This window comes from Oryzias latipes, chromosome 13 (assembly GCF_002234675.1).
Source record: "Oryzias latipes chromosome 13, ASM223467v1".
NCBI classification, from domain to species: domain Eukaryota; kingdom Metazoa; phylum Chordata; class Actinopteri; order Beloniformes; family Adrianichthyidae; genus Oryzias; species Oryzias latipes.
In genome coordinates, this window is record NC_019871.2 from 23,550,477 (window position 1) to 23,569,307 (window position 18,831).

Here is an 18,831-nt window from a genome sequence, read left to right on the forward strand (position 1 = left end):
CAGCCTGCCGTTGGGGAGTTTGGACCAATGGTGTTCAGCTATGGGCCGAATAAGGGAAATAAGAGGGCTGGTGTGGGAGCGGGGGAACACAAAGTAGGGGGGAGCGCTCTCAGCGGGAGAGATTCACTAGTTGTTGAATTGGTTGTACAGAGTTGGTTACGGCGTACAATAACCAGAATAAAAAACCTCAAAAGAGGTTAAGTCTCCGTGTCTCAGTGTGGGAATGACGCTACATTATGCTGTTGCTAATAAATGATGAGTATTTCTTAGCATTAATGTGACTTCTGGTGCTGCATGGAGGTTTTGCTGATGGTCTTGTCTGGTTGATACGTGGTGAGTTTCAGCTTTATGCAGGCGTTGAGACTTCCATCCGTTAAACCTTATCATATTGGTTGGTCTTAATGTTCTTTAGATGTGACAAAGGCTGCTCACATGCATACGTGGAGCCAAACATTGTCAGTACAGCAATACTCACATGCTCCATGTGGTATGTGATGGGCAGCGTGTTCTAATATGTGAGGTTTCACCTTGCTGCCGGCGGCCAATAGCCCTCCTCTTTTCAAAGACGGGAGACAATCTGCTGGGACGGCAATTCACAAGTTTCAAGCCGTTACAGATTTGGGGTTTTGATGCGAGGTTTTACGGTTTTGATGCGCAATACATTAGACGCTGAATTGACATCATACGTTACAACTGGCATCGCATCGCGCCCGAGAAGGACTGCTTTAATGAAACTTTTTTTTCTTTTAATAATTCAAGATTTGTCCACGAGCCAGATGTGGCCATCAAAAGAGCCAGATATGGCTCATGAGCCATAGGCTCCCAACCCCTGAGTTAGGGCAATGTTTAACTGTGAGTTACACTCCAAAAGACATTCCTTTTTTTTATCATTTCTGCACTTGTATAGTGTTGTGACATTCACAATTGAGACGGAATAAACAACAATTGTTTGTAATTCACTGGTTTGTTACAGAATGAAAATCATATTCTTTGTCTCAGTGAAATACCCTCAGTGAAACTGTACAGTGAAAAAGTCTCCATTGTTGGCATGGCTATGTCCTCACATAGGTTTTTGTTGTGTTTGATTGCAAAATCTGGCTTTTTTCTAGAACCAGCCACTAAACTGTAAGACCAGTTACAAGTACATAAACATACACACAAAACCAAGGCAAACATGCAAAACAATAGAAAGAAGTGTTCGGGTATGCACCAGAGTTGAGCTGCTATTCCTCTGCATCAATCTAAGAAGTCAGTTGAGGTTGTCTGGACATCAGGGGAGAATGGAACCCAAATCCCTTTCTTGGGAAACATTATGAGAATATTCAGCCAAAGAATAATAGCTGGAACTTGTGGCCTGGAAGAGGGACTGGACCAGTCTTTCACCCACACACACACACAGGGATAATAGAGGTATAGATGGATGAGCTACTAGCTGTCTCAGTTTTATGATCCAATTCCATCTGTTTCACACTTCACCAGTTTTAACTTTAAACCTATTAGCCATTAAACTCACAAGGTAGTTTCACGTTTACATTGTTGTGTTTTGTCACAAACATACAGTAATAGGTTTTTTCTTGCAAAACACTCATCTCTGCTGCTCACCCAACAAATGCATCTTTCTTATACACACTTAAATGGGTATTGAACAAGCTCTATAAGATTTATTGCCAAGAGGCAGTTTTACAACAAAGAAATAATCTATAAAGACAAATTGCTTACTTTTTGTGCTAAGTTTATTTGACAGCTATAGGAAGTAGAAATTTCGCTGGTTCATCTCAAGGTTTGTGTGCGCACATGTTTAGAGACATAAACAACTACACTGTATAATTGTCTTGGACTTTCCTGTTTACGATCATTATTGCAGTGTTTTCCAGCATACATCGCCACTATCTGTCTTTGCAAAGAGTTACTGGTTTCACAAAAACAAATGCATAATGGCCACATTCTAGTGGTTCAAAACAGGAAAGTAAATCAAACAAAACAGACTTGTATGTCTTTAAAGGATTGTGGAGTTAAAACAAAGCAATCCCAAAAGACTTAGTCTAACTTTTACAACCGGATCCCTTAAAATGAACCTTGATTGCAACTTCCTTCAATTGAAAACTTGGTATTGACATTATGTCTTAGCCATCTAACGTGGCTCTAAACTTTTACTCTAAACTTAGACTAAGTCTTTTGGGTGCACAAGGATGATGAAGGTTTGCAATGCTATACTTGTAGAGGTCACAAACAAGACCTTAAACTGTCAATTTTTAAATAAAACACAGACAGATCAGTGGTGATCTAATCCAGTATCTTCTATGTTGGACTTTTAGTACCATTTTACTCTAGGCTTTCACACTGAATGCATGTTATATTTACTTTATTGCTTATTTTTCAACTGTATTTTTTCAATCTGACTTCAAAACAGCAGAACAACATGGCAACAGGGCAAGGGTGAAATTGACTTGTGTGTTGGGGGGGGGGGGGGGGGGGGAGTTGTTTCAGTCCACAACCTATTTTGAGGGTACTGGAATGAGAGGCAGTCTTTCAAAGGCTTGTCATTTCTTTATTTAACCACCTAATCCCTCATGGTATGTAATTAGGGAAAATATGATGCTGTGTTGCATTTCAAAGAAGCTGCTTGTTTGGTTCCCACCTTGTCTATATTTCTGTGTTCATCCAGTGTTCATGCTACCTTTCTGCTTGACTTTATGAAGCAGGGCCTCCCCTCGCTCCCCCCTTTTCTTCTGACTTGCTGTCCATATTTACAGCGGTTTGGCTTGTCGGGGGAGCAACAGAGAAATAAAGAGGTGAGTCGAGAGAGAACAAAATATTTAAGAAAAGTGCTCAACAAATTGACATTTTTAAGTCAAGTGATACCTGATTATAGCAGTGTTTTTCAACCAGTGTGCCGCAGCACACTAGTGTGCCGTGGGAGATGGTCAAGTGTGCCGTGGGAAATTGCCCTCATTAACTGATTTAACAACATTATCCATCTCCAGGATTTCAGTTCTTTGTTCATCCCTACAGGCCCTGATAAAACACTAAGAAATTAGGAATATGAAAGATCATAAAATACTTTTTTCTTTGTGTTTATTTGATTCTATTAAATACATTTTGATAAGAATGACGATACCGCGATTTAGCCGCAGCTTCAGCTGTGTTAGGAAAAGTTCTGCCCCTTTAACTGTCTCCACCAATCATTCTTGGGATCTTAATCACATGTCATCAGTCTGACCAATCAGAAGTGGTTAAAGTTTTCACTTCCTTGTTCTAAATTCTGCTGAAAAAGTCTCTCAGTTCTAAGAAAAATACCAGCTAAAGCTCGTCTTAAGCGGTGTAGTTTTCCACAGAATCCGGTGTCGGACCGTGGAACAAGAGAACAAAACAATGAAGCTCAGAGATGCTAGTCTTTCAGCGTTTGGCGGATTATTGAACTACATCTCCCATCATGCATTGGGTTAAAGTGACAGTGTGAGCGTCTGGGCGCACGACTCTCTCCTCTTAACGTCGTGAAACAACGACCACAGATCAAACAGTTTTTAAATCTTTTAACTTAACTTTTATCACATCTTAAAAAAAAAACAGCTGCAGCTTCCAGCTTTTTCTGCCACAATTATCACAAAAATGCATGTGCGACCATGGAGGGACTGTTGATCAATACAGACCGAGTTTCTCCTTTTTTTTTTTTCTTTTTTTGAATGCCGGTGTGCCGCGGGATTTTTGTCTAGGTTGAAGTGTGCCGTGGCTCAAAAAAGGTTGAAAACACTGTATTATAGTATGCACCATTTAAATAAAAATGCATTTATTAAATTGACATTAACCTGTCTACTATCCTCAGCCTGTTTTTCCAAAATGGTGTATCAGTGTTCTTATGTTACTGTTTATTTTCCAACTGCAGATGTGCTAAAAATAACATACAACCGCACACACATGCACATGCACGCACACACAAACTAAAGCAGGATAAGCAAACCTATTGAGTTCTGCTGAACATTCTTTGGAAGTTGATCTTTCTCTCTGGATAAGACTGCAAGAGAAAAAAATACATATACACACACACACACACACACAAAAATGCTGATAGAATGAGCGGTCAGTGCTCTGCGAGATAAACAAGGGGCAGTGCACAGGAAGTATCATTAAAGTAATTAACAGTTTACTGTTGTGTCCAGTATGTCAGATATGGACACATTTCCAATCCCAAAGTAACAGAAAGTCATAGAAGGTAGCAGTTATTGAAATTGTTATCTTTTAAAAAAAATGACTACATGTGTTTTTAGGGCATTTTTGCAACCTTAGACCACTCTATTGTTGTTATTATTATTATTATTATTATTATTATTATTATTATTATTATTTTAAGTCATTTTTGAGATGTTTGGCAGTCCTAAACCACAAGTAAGCAACTTTGAAAAGTAAAGTAGTATAATCGTTGAAATACTTTTAACATTGCATTGTTCTGAAACCTCAATCTGTTTGCTTTTACAAAATGCAATTTTAATATATTATTGAGACTACCGCAAGAAACAGATGTCCCTGATTTTGGAATGCAAATTAGAATTGTTGTCATTTTATATAAACCTATTAGCCCTTTGTAAACACACGGGCTCATGTGAAGAAGTAATTACTGCGTAAAGATTGCAGCCTTGTGGGTGGTGGACTGGGACAGTCCAGCAAGCCCTGGACAGAGGGCGTGATTCTTAATTCCATCACTCACTGTTGTGAGATCCACTAGTCCACACATGCACACACACACACACACACACAGAATCTCCTGTCAAGGTAAGACACCGCAAAAGCTTTATGCAATTTCGCAGGAGTTAATTTCCTTTTTTCTAAGTCGCTTGTTTGCGTGTCTGTGTGAGCGTGTCTACCCTCAGAGTCGCGCGTCCAAACAGCTGCGCGCCGCTTCCCTCCTTAAGCTTCCCATTTGTTTACTCTGCGCCTCTTTAAAAGTAAAGCGGCTTTCCGAATTAGCGGCACGTGCAATTAGTTGCTTTTCATAGTCGTCGCAACCCCGGTGTCGCTTAAATTTGAGGATTACGGACGTTGCTGAAGTGACACATTCAGGCTGCAATCCTCTCTGTCTGCCCGCTTTGCCGTGCGCAAAGGCTCACACGCAAACACAGAAAAAGCACCGTTGATTGAGCATCCCTATACTTTGCACAGAGCACACACTGGAGACTGTCAAATTAGTCTAGAAAAAGAGACTTCACCATATTAAACTTTATTCAATTTTTTGAATTAATACACAAGAAAACAAAGGGTTCTTTTTCCCCCTTAATGTTTAATTATTAATATCATGATGTCAAATACTGAGCATGTAGAGTTTTGCCAGAAAGCAGGTCATATTTTGCACCTGCATGCTCTCCCTCTGCAGCCACGGCTTTATAATGTGTGCAGAATGCGCTTTTCTTGGTTTTGTGTAAAAAGAAAAAAAAGTACCTTTGATGTCTCTGAAAAGAATGTCACCTTGAAGGCAGCACACATAACTATATCATCTCAGTGTACTTCTCTGCACTGATGCTGCCACCATGAAGGCGTAAATCACCTTTGTCAAGGCCACTGCTACAACCCGAGTCCTCAAACACCCTGGCTTTTGCACCTGTTGCTGATAACAGGACCGTCTTTTTTGGTGTATAGCATAGACACACACACACACACACAAAGAACCGCTAAACCCTTACACCTTATTTTAGGGGTGGTCAGTTTTATATGCCTCAGGATCCCATATTGTTGGTCAGCTGGCTGTAGAGTGTTTGCACTGGAAGGGGTGTCCAGTCCAAAGTGGGCAGTTCAGTCAAATTTCAGGTGTGTAGATAATATGAGGACAACACACTACAATATACTGTCTTTTTTTCTGCACCATAAATCTTTGAAGTGTGACGGAGACACATATGCTTACTGTTTTGAAAATTCCCTTATTTTCTCATCCTTTTTTGCTTAAAAAAAGCTACTGTAGAACGTTCTTTGGTATTGTACTATCAAGTCTTTTGCCATAAAACTAGGCCTTTTTTTTTGGTTAAAGTCACTACCCAGTTTTTCTAACCCATAAACAGATGAGCTTTTGCTCCAGTTCTTTCAACAATTTTAACTCTTCAACTGTTAACGACAATAATGTGATTCCAGTAGATTATAAAGTGGAAAAAGCCCTCTGTGTTTGTAATGTGTTGCATATTGTTGCCAAGCCGATATGAAAAGCTGTTTTTCACAATGTCAGAATCATCTGATTTACGTTGATTTGATGGTCAAGGAGTTATCCTAGGTTGAAGAACAGTTGTCACTGGTGACATTTCTGGACCCAGGTGGAATTATATGGTATTGACTTGAGAAGTAAAACCAAGTGCATAACTCTGCTCCCCATTGATCTCACCTACAGTATGTAGTCTCTCATTGTTGTGACTGTGTGCAGTGTGTACTAGGAGCACAATTGCCTCCATCATTCTACGGGTGACATGCATATTTTAAAACGGCACGAGACACTAATCAGTCTCATGAAGTGCTCCCCGAAATTATTCATGCAACACACACAGTATGTGTGGATGAGAAAACAACAAACAAACAAAAACAATTTCTTTCTAGTCCTGAATTCATTTGAGTTATTCTGACCAAACTTAGGTTCTGCATTTTACCTCGTTTATTGCTGCATCCTCTGTCCTGTTTAGTTTTGCCCATCAGTGATTCATTGTTAAAGTTTAATGTACTTGTTTCCATCACCACAGCTGTTCCTTGTTTCTAATTTGTGTCTTTCAGTGTGTCACCCTGCATGGTTTTAAGTAGATTTGGCCAGATCCTGGTGATGTTTTTTGCCTTGTTTCTGTCACTTTTTCTTTTTTCCAAGAAAACTGAGTATTTAGTGTCTATCTGCCTCCTTCATTTAGAGAGGGCATCAGCCTCCACACTCTGCATAACTAATGTTTATGTAAAAAACAAAACAAAAACATTTTTAACGTATGTGACATTTCAAATCAGTCTTTTATTGTTTACTTGTAACTTGTTGTGATTTGGAGTATAACTTGTTGTTATTTGAAATATTTTTCAGTAGAACACTAGGCACAATGCAAGTCTACGTGTTATGCAAGACCAATTATTCTGCAAGAATTTGTTCATTGTTTTCAACAAGCGCAAGTCATGTGTTTAAAACATAACCGTGTTTCTTTTCTTTTTTCCCTCCAAGCTTCTCCATGGCCTCATTCATTTGGTGTTCGCGCTTTGCAGTTCTTCTTCTGCTACTTCACATCCTGACTGTATCGTTTGCCACACGAGATGACCTTGTAATCAACACCACACATGGGAAAGTTCAGGGGAAGTTGATATCAGTGCTGGGGGGTGAAGTAAGAGCATTTCTCGGAATTCCTTATGGAAAACCTCCCCTTGGGAAACTGAGATTCAGAGCTCCAGAGCCAGCAGAGAAGTGGGAGGCCGTGAAAGATGCCACAAAATTCCCAAATTCCTGCTATCAGATGCCCGACACGGCCTTTCCAGGTAGAATCCTGTTTTATGTCCACATAGATAAAAAAATAATACATTGAGGCTATATGCATAACACTTTGAAGCATTTATGTTTTTGTCAGCAATGTGAAATGCTTGTATTTAGTACAAAAAGTGTTCAGCAAACAGACTTTGCTATTCAGTCAGGTTCTGTACTCTTTTGGCCAGGAGTACCCCCTTGTATTTTTATTACTGCTAAAAGTGCATCAAATCAAATTTAAAATATTTATAATCCAATAAAATAGAAATTGCATTGTGTAAAATAAATTTTCAGATAATTTTTTTTTAGGTATACTTGATAAAGGAATGTTATTTTTTAATTGTTTGCTTTTCTTTATATAGTGAGTAGTCGAGTACCACTAACTAAAGGATTAATATAATTGTCCAGCCAGCAAGGAAAAGTGGGCCCCAGATGGTTAAAAAGTGGGCAGAAAATGTGGCCCCCAGATGGGATCTGTCCACAGTTTCCATGGTGGCCCCACCTGTGTTTGCCCACATTGGCTTATGTGGACACACAGAGGGGCTGGATCGAATGCTAGCCAGCCGCCTGGTGGACAACTTAGCTGTCCACCAGGTGGCCTAGTATCCCTGTTGCCCCAGCCGACAGTCTGATGGACAGCACTGAGTGCCCTCTTAAGCCAATCTGGGCAAACACATGTGGGGCCACCATGAAAACTGTGGACAAACCCATCTGGGGCCCACTTGGCCTTGCAAGCTAGGTGGTGACAGGTGTCTAATATAGTCCACCTCATAGATTTACTATCATAGCATACTATACTGTCTAATTTAGACAACAAAAGTTTCATGGAGCATATTTTAATCCCTGCTTTTTTAAATGCCGCTTTGGGGTTGTTTATTTGTGAGGAAATAACATAATACATTTAGAAGCTTAAAAAAGCTATTTTTCCATATTATAGCCCCTTTAAAGACAAATCAAAAGGATAACTACAATACTTTTTTTCTATATTTTTACCTTTTGACATATCCCTTCAGGCACTGCCACAGCAAATTAGCTTTCACTGATTTGATCCCCTATGCTGGGCTGGGGACAGGCACAGTGGAGACCCAGACTTGCCCCCTCTAATGGCTACATAGTTAGGCAGTACCTCAATGGGTCTTGCCCAAGGATCCGCATGGGATGGAGCTATTTGTGCCCTTGGAAAACAAACTGCATTTGGCTGTATTTTTTCTACCTATGGTCTTTACTGTTTTTCTTTTCATAAAAATGTTTTGAGGTCACTAAAATGTCATTCTATCCTGCACCCCTCCTACAAAACCTCTTCAGGTTGTACGCTTGAGTTCTTCCGTTTCTTTCAGGATTGGTTTCACTTTTCTTTTTTTTTTTTCTACTTAAAGATTTTAACTTAAAACGTTTGAAGCACAATCATAAAAGAGAGTGCAAAAAAGAGACAAGAAAGTTAAAGACAGAAGCCTTTGTGCTCTTACAGGAGCACTAGACCAACTTTTAAGTGGCCCTTTGGGCCTAGTGAGTCTACTGATACTGAAGCAGTGCTCCAGCGAAAGATGGACTGCGGCTGGGTCATTGGTACAGAAATATTTATAGACATGGCCATCTGTTAGGGATTGTTGAAAGCCAACTACAACCAATGCCAAACATATGTTAAATGCCTAAACACACCCTCATTTAGATATGGTACCACAAATAGATGCTCACATAAGGCATCGGCCATTGACTCTGGTTCTGCTTTAAGCTTCCCTTTCTAAAAGGAATCTTGAATCTAATTCAATACTTCTGGTTAAGACACATTTATCCTAAAGGTCCATATACAGTATTTCTATGTCTCAATTAAGTTTTATTTCTCTGCTTGAATGGACCCTTGACATAGTTTGCAGTAAAGGCTTAAAGGCAAGTGTGAGCAGATATATAGGTCTCTGTGAGTTGCTTGATTGCACCAGTAAGTCTCAACTGACAGTGTTGTTTTATATTTTTATTTTATTGTGTCCCAGGGTTTCAAGGTGCAGAGATGTGGAACCCAAACACCCCTCTGAGTGAAGACTGTCTGTATCTTAATGTCTGGACCCCGGTTTTCAACAAAACCCAGCCCTTACCATCAGCTCCTGTGCTTGTTTGGATACATGGTGGAGGCTTTGTCACAGGAACATCAACCATTGATCTTTACCATGGTCATATTTTGAGCAAATCTGAGGGTGTTGTAGTAGTGTCAATAAATTATAGGTAGGTTTTTTTTTTATCATTAAATAGTTGTGTGGCTTCGTTTAAAGCCACCCTAAAACACACATATATCACATACTATTTGGAGTTGAATGTTTTACAAGGAAAACATTTAAGATAACTTCCAAATTTTAAAAGGAGGGGCCATCTGAGAATGCTTAGCCCAGGTAAAAAAAAAAAATCCTATAACTACATTTCCGACCCTACAGTGGTTGCTGAACATATCATATCACAGGCCATAATTAGCTGAAAACTCTACAAAAAATCAGTATCATTGGAGAAACTTTAAAAGAACCCCTGTAATATGGAGGCACAACTTAAGGTTAAAAGATTATATCTGAACAAAAGAGATTTCTAAACAATCTGAAGATCAAAATTCTATAGCTTGATATTGATTGTGCAGGAGAATACCAAACACGGCTTGTATCAGTTATTGGTCAGGAAATGTTCTAAACAAAGTTGAGCTTTATTTTAGCTACGTTTTATTTGTTCGGTTTGCATTAGTATCCTGTAAGTGTATACTCTTTCTGGCAGAAAATTGATTTGTTCTATGGATAAAACATTGTTATGCCCAATTAGAATCTAGGAGAAAAACAAGGTTTAGCATCCGTTTTCATTTACATCTTTCATCTTATCCCTGCTTGTCAATAATAGACTGGGAGCCTTCGGTTTCCTGTCCCTTCCCGACAATAAAAACATTCGAGGGAATGCAGGTTTGCTGGACCAGAGCTTAGCCCTTAGATGGGTTTCGAGTAACATTGCTGCATTTGGAGGGGATCCTTCAAAGGTTTCTTGATATTCTCTCAAATCATGAATACAAAGTGAATGAGATCTTGACTGTAATAATAAAACTCTGTTTTATTCAGGTGACTCTGTTTGGGGAGAGTGCTGGGGCAGCGTCTGTTGGCTTCCATCTGCTTTCTCCAGCAAGCCATGGCTTTTTCCAAAGGGCTGTGATGCAGAGTGGCTGTCCAAATGCACCCTGGGCCACCGTCAACCAAAAGGATTTATGGGACAGGTCTGTGTGCATTTCAGGTCAAGGTTTTTATCCAAAAAAATGTTGATTTAAAAAAAAAAAAATGAAACCCTTCACCTTCACACACAAAACCTTCACATTTTTGTGCCAATAAACAGAAATCTTCTTTGAAATTTAAAATGATTAAATGTTCAACCGTCCCTCAGCATGCATTCATTTCCCATCACTCCTTTCAATGTCTAAGGAGGGGACTCATAGGTGGAGCATCAAAGTATTCATTTTAACAACATTTAAATTAGGTTGGAGCTTAAAAATGTCCTATAACCTAGATTAAGGCTATAAGGTTATCCCTGGGTTTTACCTATTATTTTACGTAGTTTTCTTTCTTGACAGAAAGTATTTTAAACCCCAGAAACTTTGTTTAGTTGCTGTTGTTTCATATTTTCTTTAGTTTTAGTGCTGTTCTAAAGTTTTTGCTCCAAGATCAGACCTGCAGAAAATATCAGGCAGTCATTTTAAGGGATTAAAAGAAAAAAAATAAAATATATATATATATATATATATATATATATATATATATATATATATATATATATATATATATATATATATATATATATATATATATATATATATATATATATATATATATATATATATATATATATATACCAGGAATAATTATGTGTTCAGAGGGTTTCGTAAAAATGATACGGTTTCCTTTTACAGAAAATTTGACCATTTGTATCATGGAGAGATGTAGCAAACATTGATTTGAAAGAAAGCAAGATCCTTAAAAATATGTCATTCTCCAGATGGAATTGTTTTGAAGTTGGCAAATCATCATTTATTACTTTTTCCTTCCTCAACATCCAGGTCCATGATGCTGTCCAAAGCTCTGGGATGTCCCATGTCTAATCGAGGTCTTCTTGAAACATGTCTGCAGCAGGCTGATGCTAAAAAAATCACTGCAAAGCAATATGATATTATCACAAAGCCCCCACTCCTTAATTTTCCGTTTGGCCCTACTGTTGATGGCGTATTCCTCACAGCTGAAGTGGAGGTATGTTTGGAAATTGTTTTCTTAAAGGTTTTTCTTCAAGTTAATGGAAGTTTGGATTATACTTTTCCTTTGGTGATTATTTACCTGTCAGTACTTTTAAATTTAATCTATTAGACTAAAAAAGCTATATTTATTTTACTAACGAGGTATTTAGATCACAATATTTCATTAATGCAAATTTTTTATTGATCAATTTCTGTTTGCAGAAACTGCTCACTGGTGGTAATCTTCCAAAGAAGGAGCTGATGATTGGATTGAACAAAGATGAAGGGACATGCTTTCTTGTTTATGGATCTCCCGGTTTTTCCATCACTGGCCAGAGCCTCATCTCAAGAAGGGATTTCCTTGCTGGTGTCAATTTAACATTAACCAATGCACATAGCATCATAAAGGAAGCAGTAATTTTTGAATACACTGACTGGACCGATAAGGAAAGCCGGATGAAAAATCGAGACTCCATTGGCCAACTGGTTGGAGATCAGATGTTTGTTTGCCCTGTAGTGGACTTTGCCAACAAGTGAGAAAAAATTCCTGGTTCAAAAGATATCTTTTGGGACTGATAAAAGTTAATGTTAAACCAACAAAAAAGAAAACATTATTTTTCTTTTACTTAATCTTAGGGAAAAAAACATTAGAAAGGTTGTTTTTTTCATATATTTTAGGTTTCCTTATATCTCAATTTTGATGTAAACAAACATTTTCAGTTGTGTTTTTTTATCTGTCAGTGTTTTTATACATTTATTTTCTGTTTTAATTTATACAGTTTTAATGTACAGTGTTCCCCCGCTTATTCGCGTGTCACTGCTTGCGGTTTCACGTATTCGCAGATTTCTTTTCTGTCACGTAACTCGTGTGGTTCATCACAAAAACTCAGACAACTCAAGACGCTTGCATTAGACTTTTGTACAAGAAGGTGCTGCGCATGACAGAGAGATACTCTTAATGTGCGTTATAAAGTATGGTAGTTAATTGCTCTGAATAAAGAAAAAAACTCTTTTTGTTGAGCAATATTTCAATGTTACTTAAAAAATGTTTTACAAAGCATTTGAAATATTTGAGAAGGTTTTTTCTAAGGATCGGGGACGGCCCACATGCTGGGTTGTGGTTCTCCGTATTTACGACTTTGCCGTATTTACAGGTGTCTCTGGTCCGTAACTCTGCGAATACAGGGGGGAATACTGTCTGTATATGTGTGTGTGTATATATATATATATATATATAAAATGCAAGAAATACTGTTAATTGTTTTCTTCCTTTTTCGTAGGTACTCACAAAATGGTGGTAAAACTTTCTTTTATTTTTTTGACCACCGCTCGTCTCTGATGTCCTGGCCTGAATGGATGGGAGTGGCTCATGGTTATGAGATAGAATTTGTATTTGGAATGCCCCTAAACACATCTCTTGGATACACAAAGAATGAAGTCAATATGACAAAAAAAATTATGAAACACTGGACCAACTTTGCTCGCACTGGGTAGGTTGACTGCATAATTCATTGGTCACTTCAAACGCCTTCAGCATATTGGTCCTGTTCTGTTCTTTTTGTCCCAACTTTTTAGACAACCAGGGATTGATGGAGCTGCCTGGCCACATTTTACTGCTCAACAGGAGTATGTGACTCTGAACTACAACCATCCAGAAAAAAAGATGATGATCAAACCCAAAGAGTGCCAGCTTTGGAACAGCATTCTGCCGCAAATACAACATATCTCAGGTTAGACGCACACAGCTAAAACAAATGTTTAATCCACATCCAAGCAGTCGAGAGATCCCAATACAAATATGATGTAGGAGGTATTTTGTCAGGTTATCCTGTGGAGGCGTTCTGCCTTATTTAGCCTCTGGTGGAGAATTACAATACAGATCTGCTCCGCCAATGTTCAAACAGTTTAGGAGGTCTGGGAAGGAGGAGTAGAGGGTCAATCTTTCCTTCACTGCGCACTGCTGATATGTAAGATGAATAATGCTGTCACACCTCCAGACTGACCCTCCTCTATGATCAGGCTGTGATAAAAATGATTATGCAATGGATTCACTTTCTTGATTTAGTTTATTGACGTCAGCATGAAAAAGACAAAGACGTTTTGCCACTCCAGTTGGAAAATGCTCAAACATCAGTCATCAGCTTTGTTTTTAGAGCCTTTTTTCATTGCATCTGTATAACTTCATAGAAGTAACATTGTAACACTCAAATACACTCACACATTTACACATGTGGAACAAGTTGAAACACAAATAGTTACAAAATAAATCTGAGTTTGACAAAAACTAAAGTGTAGTTGTTTAATTATTGTGGAAGAGAGACAAGAGAAACACTGGGAATGTAGATAAAATCAATAAACTGAAACCTAAATAATATACAGAGGTCCCTCGTATATTGTGGGGGTTACATTTTAAAAATAACCTGTAATAGATGAAATCTGCAAAGTTATCTGCAAAATTAAGGAAATTTACTTTCCTTAATTACTATAGATGTTTTTTTAGGTTGTAAAACTCCCAGTATCCACGCACCTTTTACCTTTACTTTAATTATTCAATTCATATAATAATATGTAATTCCCGATACGATTCATAGTTGATATTGGTTAATTGTGAATGTTTCGATTCACTGTCTTAAAATCGATCCAGAATATCTTTAGCCAAAACTTGAACCAGTGTGATTCAAAGATAAATACCTGAGTACTGAACAGTGCAGGTGAACTTTTCCAGATCCCTTGTATTTTTTTTAAGATAATCAAGTTGTAAACTAAATATTTTTACAAAGAACAAGTAAAAAAATATAGGCAAATCCATTTACCTTTTAGTTCCATAAAGTTTAGTAAAAAATTAATCCAAAGGGAAAACTATTAGAACATTCTACCACACTATGGTAAATTCAGTGTTTCCACACACTGGACTGTAATGATGGCTAGATCGGTTTTTGGTGTCATCACATGCGTGTTGTCTGCTGTGGTGAAAAGTTAGAGGAAGTTTCTTAATTGTAACTTGTTTTGTTTTCTTTGTTTTTTTTCTTTTTAATCTGGCTTTTCGTTTAGTGATTAACAGCAGGACTGCGAAAGATGAATTGCGTTATTGCAAAGAACCACTGTCACCAACAATGACGTTGTAAGAAGACTGGGAATGACCTATGACTGACAGTAGCACGCTCTGCATTACCAATAATGTGTCATAGTCTAAATAGATGCTTTTTAACCCACAAGGAAACTCATGATGTATTTCAGTCATGTCTTATCATAATTATGACTTGTTGGTATTTTTGACCATGTCTGCATTATACTAGCTCATTATATTTCAGAAAGTAAAATAAAATCAAATAGCCAAAAATTTGCCATGAAATGGATGTCTGTACACACTGAATAGTTTGACACTATAGTTATTTTTTCTGTTTTGTTCTGTATCAAGATGAACTAAATAGTTTCTCTCTTTTTCTGCAGATGAGATGGAGTCTTGTGGTGGAAGTGGGACTATTCTTCACTGTAACATTTTTTTACTTCTCATATTAGTGGTTAAAAGTTTAGTGTGTTAAATCGTCGAATCTTATTTAACAAATGGGGGGCACTTATGTGAACAAGCCTGACAGGATTTGAGATCCCTATACCTTTAAGAGATATAGTGCCACAAGTTAAAGGCCACAACTCACTTCTGGAATAAAAAGAAAGGGCAACTAATCCAACCACAGGACCATTTGATATACTAGAGAAGTTAACCCTTTTATTTGCCTGTCAACTGGTCTACAGCCTCATGAAAACAGAGATGCCAAAAGAAAAACAGATGTGGTGCAGTTTTTATGAATACACATTCAAATTATTAAAAATATGGCAGGTGACAGGTTTTTAAACACTCAGGTTATTAAACTAAGTTTTTTTTACATTTAGAGTAGATTCATATCAGGCTCAGGTATGCAAGAGCAAAAACCAGTAAAAAGATGATCAAACCAGCAGATTCAGAAGAAGAAAATTATAAGGTGGGAATGGAAACAACTGCAAAAGAAGTGTGTTAAAAAGCAGCAGTGGGTGATTAAGTGCAGCGCTGTTTGGCTGGATGCAAAAAAAAATGATAAATATGATTTAAAAAGTAACAAAGTCTGGCTAAACATAAAACAAATGAAAAACAGACAAGTAAACAGAAAAAAACCCCCACTAACTTACAGCTACAAAAGTAAAGAAAACAGCAGCAAGAAACCCTGAAATGACTACTTTATTCCCCAGAAAGAAATGGAATAATATAAAATCCGTTATTCATGATAATGAACAAAAAATGATCAATCACCACACCATATGAAAAAGACATGGAAAACAAAAGATTAGCAAAGGAGATGGGATGACTGGAGAGACCCTTGTATGGAATTAAGGGAATTAAGCCTTATTATTCTTACCATGACATGTCATTTATTCATTTAATAAAATGTATAGAAATTATATATATAATGCTTCATTAATTACTACATTTGTTACAGAGAAAATAATAAATAAACATTATTACAATGCCAGCATGTTTCGTCTTGTGTTACAGTATGTAAAACTATATTTAAAAAAAATGTGGTGCAAAGTGACAAAGCTAGACTAAAGAGAAAAAGAAAACATGACAACTGAAGAAAAGAGACAACAAACCAACAATGTGAACACTTTAGTTTCTACAGAAATGCCACTATTGCATTTTGAATCAATACTTTTCCTTTTCACAGAAAGAAACATAAACTTAAAATTCAACAGAAAAGCACAGAACACTTTTTTAAAACAATGTTTTCTTAAAAAAAAGGGAAATAAATATACATGTACTTTGAATGATAAATAACAAATACAAATTTAAACCAGACATGATGGAATACTTACTGACATATTTGCTATATTTTAATTAAGGAAATGATTTCATAAATGACTTGAATCCTACCAAATTAATACATTTTACAGCTAAGTCATGACCACTAAAAAAATTTTGAAAATACTCTACGATGTCCTTTTTGAATATTAAAATCATGGTGCCCTGTACTGAAAAGCAATTTTCTAACTGCAGGGGAAACTGCAGCAGCATTTTCTCCCAGATGATCAACACACTGATTTATTTTTCCCCAGAAGAGAGAACCGCTTAGATAAGTTTTGATGGTTACTGAATGCTGGCCTAAAGCTTTAGCCCTGGTAAGGCTGCAAACACAGAAGAAGTTTTAAAGTGTTTGCACACATTTCCAGAACATTCAGAGAATGTTTAAAACCGAAACTTATATTTGAGTTATTCCTGTTACTTACTAACCCAAATTCCTTTATAATGTTGGTTTTCTCGTCGTGTCTCCACACTTTCGTACTGCAAACTCAATTCATGTTTTGTTTATAAAAGGCAACTTTTGTCCTCCTGTCTATGATACTCATTCATTCAGTCAGTCAGTCAGTCAGTCAGTCAGTCAGTCAGTCAGTCAGTCAGTCATTCATCTTCTGAACCCATTTTGTCCCTTTCCGGGTCACGGGGCTGCCGGATACTATCCCGGCGGAATAAAGACAAAATTTTAGTAGAAAACTGATACAGTGATCCCTCGCTATAACACGGTTTACTTTTCACGGTTTCGCTACTTCACGGATTTGCATCGTGCATTATGTTCTGCCTTCTGATTGGCTAAAAAGTCACTTTGCTTCTTCTCTACCTGTGCGTCAATAACGTTGCAGTTTAATATGTGCACGTACGTAAAACAGCTCGCCAAATTAACATTATGTACGTGCAAATTGTTCAGTTTTTTTTCGAGTTTTTCTAAAACCCATAGAAAAAAAGAGCGACAACAGCTGTCAATCACTATGTTCTTCTCCCGAACAAACACAGCTGCACAAAGAAGAAGAGAAGAAGAAGAGAAGAAGAAAACTGCAGAGAGGAGTCAGGATGCATCAGTTCAGTCTGAAGAGCAGTGAAATACACCTGAGTCACTATTTGTCCCACTGTACTTTGTATTTTTTCATAATCATTTTAAATTTTCTCCCGTTTAATCCAATTACTCGGGTCGCGGTGGGCGGGGCTAATCTCCGCGATTTGAAGCCTTCTGTTCACATCGATGATTAAAATTATTATTTGACCGTTACAGTACAGAAGATATTTGTTAAAGAAACGTTTCCAAAAGTACTTTTATTTGTGAAACAAATGCTTGAGCCTGTAAAATGGTCTGTTCTTTCTTTTCAATGTATAATAGAGTATTTAATTGTATATTCTTCTTCTTTCTCTTTCGGCTTTTCCCATCAGGGGTCGCCACAGCGAATCATCTTTTTCCACCTCACTCTATCATGGACATCTTCTACCCTAACATTAGCCAACTTCATGTCCTCTGTTAAGACATCCATGTATCTCCTCTTTGGCCGTCCTCTTGCCCTCCTGCCAGGCAGCTCCATCTCCAACATCCTTCTACCAATATATCCACTATCCCTCCTCTGAACATGTCCAAACCATCTCAGTCTGGCTTCTCTGACTTTGTCGCTGATACAGGCAACATGAGCCGTCCCTCTGATGTACTCGTTCCTTATCCTGTCTAACCTGGTCACTCCTAAGGAGAACCTCAACATCTTCATCTCTGCTACCTCCATCTCAGCCTCTTGTCTCTGTCTCACTGCTACCGTCTCTAACCCATAGAGCAGAGCTGGTCTCACCACTGTCTTGTACACCTTTCCTTTGAGTCTTGCTGACACTCTTCTGTCACACAACACTCCTGACACTTTCCTCCAACCGCTCCAACCTGCCTGCACTCGCCTCTTCACCTCTTTTCCACACTCCCCATCACACTGAACTGTTGACCCCAAGTACTTAAACTCCTGCACCTTCTCCACCTCAGCCCCCTGTAACCTAACGCTTCTACCTTGATCCCTCTCGTTCAGACACATGTATTCTGTCTTACTACGACTGACCTTCATGCCTCTTCTTTCCAGAGCAAACCTCCACCTCTCTAGCTGTTCCTCCACCTGCTCTCTACTCTCACTGCAAATTACGATGTCATCCGCAAACATCATTGTCCAGGGAGATTCCTGTCTTACCTCGTCTGTCAGCCTGTCCATCAGCATAGCAAACAAAAAAGGACTCAAAGCTGATCCTTGGTGTAGTCCCACCTCCACCTTGAACTCCTCTGTCTGACCTACAGCACATCTCACCACCGTCATA

General features: G+C 38.0%; 1 protein-coding gene across 2 annotated transcripts; it reads left to right on the top strand.

Annotated features, from left to right (window-relative positions):
• The first annotated feature begins 2,689 nt into the window (after nucleotides 1-2,689).
• On the top strand, nucleotides 2,690-16,653 carry bche (cholinesterase). 2 transcript variants are annotated; one of them, XM_023961216.1, is made up of 10 exons: nucleotides 2,690-2,792; nucleotides 7,163-7,470; nucleotides 9,445-9,673; nucleotides 10,325-10,457; nucleotides 10,537-10,688; nucleotides 11,523-11,709; nucleotides 11,916-12,226; nucleotides 12,974-13,183; nucleotides 13,269-13,423; nucleotides 15,144-16,653. In XM_023961216.1, exons 2-10 carry the CDS (start codon nucleotides 7,170-7,172, stop codon nucleotides 15,233-15,235), a joined length of 1,770 nt encoding a protein of 589 aa, XP_023816984.1. In that variant the 5' UTR covers nucleotides 2,690-2,792; nucleotides 7,163-7,169; the 3' UTR covers nucleotides 15,236-16,653.
• The last annotated feature ends 2,178 nt before the right edge of the window (nucleotides 16,654-18,831 follow it).

Bases quoted from the DNA above. Each gene is read 5' to 3' on its own strand.
- bche (XM_023961216.1), top strand. From the start codon at position 7,170: ATGGCCTCATTCATTTGGTGTTCGCGCTTTGCAGTTCTTCTTCTGCTA. The intron at 9,674-10,324 runs GTAGGTTTTTTT...TGTCAATAATAG, and splicing joins GTAGTGTCAATAAATTATAG to ACTGGGAGCCTTCGGTTTCC. The intron at 11,710-11,915 runs GTATGTTTGGAA...TTCTGTTTGCAG, and splicing joins TCCTCACAGCTGAAGTGGAG to AAACTGCTCACTGGTGGTAA.